At 44.3% G+C, this 9,781-nt stretch overlaps 1 protein-coding gene across 1 annotated transcript; it reads left to right on the forward strand.

The window, feature by feature from the left end:
- Positions 1 to 1,404: 1,404 nt before the first annotated feature.
- VIP (vasoactive intestinal peptide) lies at positions 1,405 to 9,113 on the forward strand. Its single transcript, XM_063329332.1, has 6 exons — positions 1,405 to 1,673; positions 2,072 to 2,193; positions 3,909 to 4,049; positions 6,095 to 6,214; positions 6,877 to 6,985; positions 8,557 to 9,113. Exons 2-6 carry the CDS (start codon positions 2,081 to 2,083, stop codon positions 8,563 to 8,565), a joined length of 492 nt encoding a protein of 163 aa, XP_063185402.1. The 5' UTR covers positions 1,405 to 1,673; positions 2,072 to 2,080; the 3' UTR covers positions 8,566 to 9,113.
- Positions 9,114 to 9,781: the final 668 nt, after the last annotated feature.

Raw genomic sequence — 9,781 nt, forward strand, 5'->3', positions numbered from 1 at the left:
CCTCTAGTTATATGGTAACAAGGGGAAAATTTCCTGAAATTAGACTACTGCAGGAACTCTGGTTTTAGTCACAGCTGTCATCCGAGAAACAAATTTCCAGGCATTTTTAATCTAATTCACTTAATTTTTACGTAACTGAATTAGAAAATGTGATTAAGCATGGCAGAATCTTCGGCATCGAGCCTGCCTAACCTTTAGCGAAACATGAAACAGAGGAGAAACTTATTAGAAGTAAGAAGAAATGGTGAAAGCGTCTGTATGGATTTGGTACAACCGTTACTTGTTGTACAACCTACAACCGTAGGAGGATTAGAGGCATAAAAGCTCAAGGGCGGGGGGATGGGGAGCAGGGAAGAAAAGAGGATAATGACCTTTTCAGCTAAAATTCTTGCCGCGATTCTTTGGCAGGTATTTCAGGGCAGGCACTGTAAAGACACCGTGCGACGCTGAAGAGGTGCTTGCCCGCCCGCGGGTCCCACGCCCACTTTCCCCGTGTCTCTTTCCCTGCTGCCCACGGAGCTCTTTGAGGCAGGGAAAACTCGAGGGCGAAAATCGAAGGCTTGAAACTACCTGATTCTCCCTTGCTGTGGCAGTGACTCCAGTCCAGAGGTCTGGGTTTGGGACACGTTAGCGGGAAGAGCTGACCACCCCCCCACCACCACCTTCCCGCGCACGGGGGTTTAACATGGGCTCCAGCCGCGCTCCCGGCGCTGATCCCTGGGATCAGCGGAACAACGATTACAAGCACCTACGGTGCTTAGGTGTGGAGCGTGATCCGTTTCCCACGAACACATACAGTTTAAACGAAAAAGCAAAGACTGGTAAACACCCCGCCGCCCGCTAAAATAACGCTAAAGCCCGCGGAAAGATTTTGGTTTTCAGCCCGGTTCCCTGCAGCGCTGCCCCCGAGTGTTCAAGCGCTGCGGCTTGTGCGAGCGGCGGCCCCTCCGACGGCACGCCCCGGGCGGGGACCCCCGGCAAAGGGACAGAGAGGGACCGGCTCAGCCTGAAAACACCGTCGAAGGGCTCGGGAAAGAAGCAACCTCGGGGTCGGGGAAGGGGCTTGGCGAGGAAGCACTCGGGGCGGGAGCGAAGAGCCCCGGGGGGTGCAGCCACCTCCCCTCCCGGCTGCCCCGGGTGCGGGCGGGGGTCGCGGTGCGGTGTGCCCGCCGCAGTCCCCGCCAGCCGCCTGCTCTCCTGCTTTGCCAGGCGGAACCACGCTGCCGACGGGGCCCTGTTCCCCGCAAAACTAACTCATTAATATAAATCAAATAACGGCGGGGGGGGTCGTGGGGTGGTGGTGGGGGGAAGTGTGTGTGGGGGGAAGAGGTAGGGTGCGCGGCTGCTCATGAATTAAATACAAGTCTCTGACTGTCCTGAACATAGCGACCGTCCCCTTGGGAAGGGTGACGTCTCCCCAGTAACGTGATTGCTTCTTCGGAAGCAGAAACGTGTAAACGCTATAAAACGCGGCGGCGCGGCGGGCAGCTCAGAGCGTGCGGCGGGACGGAGCTCTCCTCTTCTTCCTCCTCCTCCTTCTCCTCATCCTCCGCCGCCGCCCCGGCATCCGCGCAGCGGGGCAGGGCGCAGGCCCCCAAGCAGCGCAGCGCAGCGCAGCGCATCGCTCCGCTCCGCGCCCGCCCAGCCAGCCCCTCCGGCGAACTCGCGGCTCCGTGAGTAACTTCCCCTCCGCCGCAGCGGCAACTTCCCCGCGGATGAGGAGGGCGCGCCGCTCCCCTCTCCTCTCCCCTTCTCCCCTCCCCGACCTGCAGGCACCGTCGGGTCGCGGAGAGCGGGTCTGACCGTCCGGGGCAGCCGGGGAGGGACCTTTCTTTTTTACTGCTGAAAAAAGCACAGGTCGCTAAACCCCGGAGCTGCTGCCCCCGCGCACCCCGGCGGGACGGGGGTCGCCTTCGGGGGGTGCCACCTCTCCCTGCCCGCCGGCGGCTCCCTCGCCGCGGCCACCCGGCTGCCGGCGGCGTCTCCCGGTGCCGGTGCCGGTGCGGGTTGCTCGGTGGCCGGTGGGCTTCGGGCGGGTCGGTGTGTGACGGCTGCGCTCTTCCCTCCGCAGGTGGCGGCCATGGAGCACCGCGGCGCCTCTCCGCGCCTCCTCGCCCTCGCCCTCCTCAGCGCCCTCTGCTGGCGGGCACGGGCGCTGCCCCCGCGGGGGGCCGCCTTCCCCGCCGTCCCGCGGTAAGGGCCGCTCTCCGCTCCGCGCCGCTCCGCGCCACGCGTCCCTACCTCCGCGCCCCGCCCGGGCTTGCCCTCCCCCGGGAGGCCGAGGGGGTGTCCCGCTGCGCTTTTCCGACAAGCGCACGGTGCGGCGCGCCCCGTCGGGGAGCGTGTGCTGGGGAGCTGGCGGGCGCGCATCGCCGCGCTTGAGACTTCGGCCAGGCGTGCGGGGCCGAGCCCAGCCGAGCCTGTCCTCCAAAAGCTCCCCGGGACACGATCGCACCCTCAGAGGCACCAGCAGCCACCCTGGCTGGCGGTGACCACCGTGGATGTAGGTGGCGGGGGGGTTGGAATCTTTAAGGTCCCTTCCAGTTCGAACCATTCTATGATTCTGTGTGTGTTAAAATGTGATCCGCTCCGTGTCCATCAAAACAGCCTCGGCTTCTCTTGCGGGAAAGCTCCTTTATCCCCGAAGCTCAGCTAGGCGGACACATATTTTGAAAGAGCAGAGACATACACGGGGAAAAAAAAACACATTAAAAATTCCTAAATCATGAACAAGGGGAAGTGGTCCGTATGGACTGATAAGTAGGTTTTGTCCTGCTGCGTGCTCTGAATTGTTAAAGTTGTTATTAGTTGTCTAACTAAAGTAAATCAGGTGGCAGAAAGGTATGTTTTACATTTAGACGGGAGGAACATAAAGTGTAAAAAGACCAAAGGAAAACAGTATAGCAAAACAGCAGTGACTGATTTTCAAAAGGTGTGACTTGAGTTGCTTTATTTTATGCAATACTACTTGTGGTTTTTTTTACCAGACAGAAGTCTTACATGCCTCAGATATATAAGAAGTACTAATAGCTACAATGACTGTAAAATTACAAGGACTATCCAGCCTATCCTAGCTTTAGTATGTGATTTTTGCAGAGCATCCCATGCAGGGGCTTACTATAGCCACGGGTGCCTGTTGTCTGCCACAGAACATAACAGCAGCTGAAAGAGACGTTTGATGCCAAACTACTGCTACGCAGTCAGATTGCCCTTGATAAAATATGACACATCATAAGAAACGTCAGTTTATGAAAATATGAGGTAACCGTAAATTGGTTTATATAGAGCAATTGCCGTGATACATTTTAAAAGATTAGATGCGAACATTTTTTAACTTGCAACTAGCAAATTAGTTTAAACATGAGAGAACGAAAACATGTAGACATACATGACTGCACTTCATATTTAGTTTGAAGCTCTTGAGGGTGTATTTACTTTCTTCAGAGAAGGCCTAAGAACAGTTTCATAGTGCATTTCAATGCACATTCTAGGTTTTAATTAGAAGGTAAGTCCTTCACGGGAACTGTTTGCACTTTGCATGGGTGGAGGCTGGTAATTCCATCCATCATTTATATAAAATATGGTTGTTATGAAAAGCTTCATGGTTGTCACTTGAGGTGTAATTGCCATACATTATGCACTGTTCACTGGAATAAATTGAGTGCAATGACAACATATATCGAGAAAATATGCATTAGAGAGAATGATCTGTTAAGTCGATTACTCTACTCTATTACTGAGCATGGATTATATCTGAAAGTGATTTGTATTTTAGCTAGGCTACTTTAAAATACCTTACAGATTGAAGTGGGTAGATGTGCATTTTGACACAAACCAGAATGTAAGTTGCAGTGAAGTGTTGCGTGTCCTCAGCTAACTGTACTTTACATGGTTTCCTTCTCCAACAGATTGGGAAACAGAATGCCATTTGATGGAGCCAGTGAACCTGACCATGCCCACGGGTCATTAAAGTCTGAATCAGACATTTTGCAGAACACACTACCTGAAAATGAGAAATTCTATCTTGATCTGTCCAGAATTATTGACAGGTGAGTTTCTTCGCTATCGTAAATACAAATGATGATGCACTATTTGAATTAGGCCAGAAGACCGGTCACATTTTCAACTTGAGAAATAGGAAAGGAAGAATCAATTACAGAAAAAAACCCACATGGCCTCTGGTAGAATACTGGTAGCAGTAGGAATGCCTGCGGAAATGTTGATTGCATTGCCATGCTAGCATGATGAATTCATTCACTTCCCAGGAAGGGCTAAGAAGTACATTGTGAAAATCTGGAAGCTGTTTTATGAAATTAGCTTAATTTAATATGTACAGTAAATAACTTAAGGAAAGCAGTATGTTTACAAAATGAAAGTTATCAAATTGATATGAACCCAGGTTGTATTGTAGAGTTTATTTATTGTCCATTTCAGAAATGCAAGGCATGCTGATGGAATTTTCACCAGCGTCTACAGCCATCTTTTGGCTAAACTTGCTGTGAAGAGATATCTGCATTCGCTTATTAGAAAACGAGTTAGGTGAGGTGACACTTACATTAGGTAGAGTTTTTTCCTAGCTGGCTTCATTGGAAATTTTTTACTCTTCTGTACCTAAGTTCTCATTTTTTTGTGACTTAGAGATAATGAAAGAAAAACTGATATAATAATGGGGGAGCTGAAAACCCTATATAACAAGTTAGTGGTATTTGTTATGAATGAATATGTTACTATTTATTCCTGATACAGCTGCGAGGGTAGAGCAACAGACACTGCACATCACACTGATAATAAATACTGTCGATATTATAATGATTATCACGCCAATTTGCTAATTTTTTTTATCTGATAGTGTTTTTGCTAGTTTGGCGCATGAATGACAGAAGTGCATACAAACTGATTGATTACTCACTGCTTACATAACAACAGGGCGATGCTCAATGAAATTAAGAAACGATTAGTTTACACTGAAAACAAAAAGGCATGATTTTTTTTCCTGCTGTAGAACGTATTGCCAGATATTTGAGAGATCTGTATTATAGAAGGATTTGAAAAAGAATGAGGCAAATCCAGAGACAAGGGATCTGGGTGCAACTTCCAGACCGGGACATTCATAAACTAGTGGTCACAGGATGCTGGGAAGGATCCCTGTATATTTCCCTTGTTTTCTTATCCCTAGGCAGCAGCTACTGGGCACACTTGGGAACGGAATAGTAGAATACTTTGGTCTGACCCAATATGACAGTTCCTTTGAGTGCCTATTTCATATGTTCAAAAGCTGAGTGAAAATTAGGTCCTGCATTTATATCAATGCTGCCTTTGTTCCAGAACATATAATGCCAGTTTCTCATACGCTATAAACTAACATAGATCATTTAAAGCAGAACACGTTGAGGCTTCCTGAGATTGTGAATGAAAAATAGGCCTCCAAGTCTGGATTTCACAAGGTGTATTTTGTCTCCTGATACCTCATTAAAACAAGCATTTGTAGCTACGTATGTGATGCTACGCTCTTACTTTCCTCAGAGGCAGGCTCCGTCCTCACTGAGTTCCGTATGAACAGTGACCGGGTCCTTTAAGATCTTACTGTGACTGAAACCAGTTTGCACCTTGGCATTGCACTAACGTATATTTATGCAAATGAGAGAAATCAGAATAAAGTCAGCTTATTAAAAAGAGTAACCTGGGCTAAGAGAATGGACAGGAGGGAGTCATGAAATCCACACTCAGCCATTTGATCCTGCAGAATTCCTGGGACAGGGACTCTAGAAATCATTGAGTATGGATCCTAACTGCACAGGCCATGGCAAAGTTGAGCAGGAGAAAGAAATCAGTGGAAGGTGTGCCCAAAAAGTCTGACTACTCATCCTTAGAATTTGATCCTAAATTTGATTTGATCCTACTAAAATATGTAGTAAGCAATAGAAGCAGTGTCTTCTTTTCAACAGCAGATCCAATGTCGTAGTTGGAAGCAAACTTGATTTTTGATTTTATTTAGCTAACCAACATTGTAAACTTTGTTTCACTCTTTTAATGGTATCTTCTTTTAAATGGATATCCTCTATTAACTTTTTCTTTGTAATTGTTGTATTGCCAGCTCCCAGGACAGTCCTGTCAAACGCCACTCTGACGCTGTCTTCACTGACAACTACAGCCGCTTTCGAAAGCAAATGGCTGTGAAGAAATACTTAAACTCAGTTTTAACTGGAAAAAGAAGGTATTACAAGAAAGCAAATATACATTGTTTCCATACTTGTATGGTATTAAGGCAGAAAAGATTTATACTCACATATGTATACGGAGGGGACAAACAAAAGGCAATGAACATTAATGACTTCATAACGTAGTTTATAATGTTGTCAAATACAGACAGCGTTTTCTTGTAGTCTGCAGCAGACACTACAATCAGATTAGAATAAAAGGATAAAGAGGAGACAGCATCTGGCAATTTTAAAAAGCTTCTGACAGATTCTTAAAATGGTTTTATTTATTAAAAAGGCCTGTTAAAGAAAAATCAACAGAGCTATGGAACATGAACAAAAATTTTGTAAAGAAAATGCACTATTTGTTGAAAATTTGCCTTTAAGTAAGCACATAAAATGGAAATTTAGAAGTCCCAGAAAGACCTAATCAGTATTGGTGAGAAGTGCCAGCAAATGTTTTTGTAAAGCTTGTATTCTGTTTGTATAGTCACTCATTTAGACAACTGCTTTTAAATTATCACATGCCCTCCCCTATTAAACATGTTATTTCATATGATTTATAACACTTTGGTGTAAGTGTAACAAAACATGCAATAGCTATAGTTAGAAGGTAGCTTTGCTTGCTTGTTAGCTTTTTCTTCTGAGAGCAATAAAGCTTGTTTCTGATCCACAACAGCCAGGAAGAGCTAAACCCCGCTAAACTTCGAGATGAAGCAGAACTTCTTGAACCTTCCTTTTCAGAAAACTATGATTCTGTAGACGAGCTGCTGAGCCACCTCCCGCTGGTATGCCCAGAATTTTCTTTCCTCTTGCTAACTGTCACTGGACTTGACCCATAAAATGAGATTGAGCATAGATGGAGTGTGGCCTATCAGTAAGGCAGAATCATCTAGGAAAGAGCCACGTTCCATGAGATGCTGTATGTTTCTATAGGGATTGTGTCTGAATATAATAATCATTTTAATAACAAAAGTTATCCCATGATTGCTGCTATTCAGAATTCCTAATTAAATGGCCCTCTTAATAATGCGCCTAACTCACTTGGGTGTTTCAGCTTGTGTGCACTGCAGCATAAAACCAGAACTGCCTCATTTTTAATTACAAAGATTATTATTTCTTCAGAGAACAAGCTCAAGAATATTTCTTTTAATAAAAAAAAAAAAAAAAAGCTGCGCATTTTGTTTAGCCCCTATTTCATTAGAAGGGAAGAAGGGAGTTGCCCCTAGAACTAACAGGATCAGCAACATGAACTCCAAGCATTCAAAAGTCACTTGACTCCCATCCAAGGTGTGCTGCAGAGGGGTCGTCTGACATAAAAATATTGCAGTTACTGTTTTCCGTTTAGCTACTACTATTTTTCTAAAATCATTCACAACACATGACACGACATAGAGTTTCTTTGGTCTACTGAAACGTAAACTCTTCTACATCACAGAACTTGCAGGGAAATAAAATTGAAGGGCTAACATAGAAGTGAATTGGGCTTGGTCTTCTCAGAAGTGTGTTATGAAATTGACGATAGGATGGGCTTTGGCATTCAGCTGTATCTCAACTACGAGTAAGAAAAAAGGGTACTCTTGAAGATTTTTTTTTTTCTAGGGAGGAGGAGGGGATAAAAGAGACATTTCTTCAAACTGTTGTTTCCTTCCAGGACTCAAAGAAAATATCCTTTTCCCTTCCACAAATGTAGCAGTTCCTCTAAAGTTCTCAAAGATTAGAAAAGACATAGGCTGCTTATGCCTTAAGGAACAAAATAATTTGTCAAGTGATGGGATTCAGGAAAAATATTTTTTCCAGACAAGATTGTTGCAAAAATATCTGCTCCTGGATTTTGCACCTTGTAAAACTTCTGGCATCGACTAAAGTGAACGAGAGCAGTGGTGCAGCAGGTTGTGGGTGTCTTCCTGGAATTATTTTCAGTCCTTTCCTTTTTTATGGACTGTAATGATGATCCAGATCTCCCTATAGGTGAATCACTTCCTCAGCATTGGCTGTTACTGGTCATTTTATTGCAGTGCTCAGTGGCTGTTGTAGTGTGTATCAATACATCTGAATTCATGTATCCGTGCCAAGGATACAGTTGTTTTCAAAGTGAGATGTTGCGATCTATAGGCCAATGTGCAGTAACATTTTTGCCTAATCCTTCAACCTTTCTTCCTCATCCTGCAGCCTTGTCTGCTGGCTGTAGTGCTCACCCAGCTCCCGTGAATAGCTCGATCTCATGTTTGCCAGCCCCAAGCACAGCATTTTTTTGCTACCAAGTGGCTCTTCTTGTCCACTGTCTGTTTTTATACAGCTCATGATGCAACTGCTTATGGAAACGGCTTTTAAAACATATTCCTCTTTTGCTTTTTAGGACCTCTGAAGGACGCCTGGTAAAGTCTATGAGAAGAACAAGTTATTTTTGAGTTCCACATAGTATTTCAAAGAGATGACTTTAGTCATCAAACCAGAACAAATATGTTGTGAAGTGAAAGTTGTGATATATTTGTTTCTTATGTAATAAAAGTTGATATTTACATTGTAAATATTACTCTAGAGTTCTCTACTGAAAGCTGTACATATGGATGCCAGTTTAACTCATGAGAAGTCTGTGAGTCCATATGCTGTAAATCCTTTAATTCAATAAATTCATTTGAAAATGAGTGTGCAGCTGAAAAGCGCCCATCATTACTAATTAATTGGCCTGTTTTAGGTATGGTACAACTTCAGATAAGCCAGTATGATAATAGGGATACATTTCCAGACAGCTTCAGAACCAAATGTAAAAAATATGAGGAAAAGAATGTGCAAAGTGTGTAAAACTGCATTACAAAGATGTCTGAAGGTTACTGCCAAGCCAAAGGGAATACTTTCCTAGCAGCTTACTGAGCAACTAGACAAAATGAAAAAGCATTACAAACTCTCATGGCCTCTCATGGCATCTTTCCTTCCTATTCACATTTTCAATATTTCACAATATACATATTATATTAAGACCAGAAATGTATCCTTTATTTTCAGTCATGGTTTTGGTGCTCTGGATCTGACAAAGCACACAAAGAGGAATGCTATTCCTTGATTTGTTTGACGCTTAAAGTCACTAGTTATTCCACATTTAGTTGTCTGTAGCTTTGATGATAAAACTATATAAAATAGCTCTGAAGACACTTTACTATTTTTTTCAGAATGAATGTAATTTACAGAATATGCAGACAATAAATCATTTTATTATCACGGCAAACTATTACTGGTTTGAATCAGTGCTACAGGTACCTGGAACAGTAGAGGTCCCAGTAAGTGCTGTCTCTACTATGGTAATAGAGGAAGATGCTAATTTTTAACTGAGGCATACTATGTTATATTAGAAAGACAAGCAAGTAAGACTCCAGTCCCTATTTCTTTAGCTTTATATCATTGCTGCTTAGTATGGAACTGGAAATTTGCAGCTGATTGTCTGTTACTGTGAATCAGGACCTGGTTGTATTTTATTCAAACTGTAGATTTAACCATGTGGATAATTTTCTAAAGAATTATTTACTGTTGTAAGAACTGATAGTTCCATTCCAGTAAGCAAAGCGTGTACTACTGCATGCGCAACA

The sequence above is a fragment of the Chroicocephalus ridibundus genome, chromosome 3 (genome assembly GCF_963924245.1).
Source record: "Chroicocephalus ridibundus chromosome 3, bChrRid1.1, whole genome shotgun sequence".
Classification (NCBI taxonomy): domain Eukaryota; kingdom Metazoa; phylum Chordata; class Aves; order Charadriiformes; family Laridae; genus Chroicocephalus; species Chroicocephalus ridibundus.

Coding starts and splice junctions, on each gene's coding strand:
- VIP (XM_063329332.1), top strand. CDS start 2,081: ATGGAGCACCGCGGCGCCTCTCCGCGCCTCCTCGCCCTCGCCCTCCTC. Junction 2,194..3,908: donor GCCTTCCCCGCCGTCCCGCG/GTAAGGGCCGCT, acceptor CTTCTCCAACAG/ATTGGGAAACAGAATGCCAT. Junction 4,050..6,094: donor CTGTCCAGAATTATTGACAG/GTGAGTTTCTTC, acceptor TTGTATTGCCAG/CTCCCAGGACAGTCCTGTCA.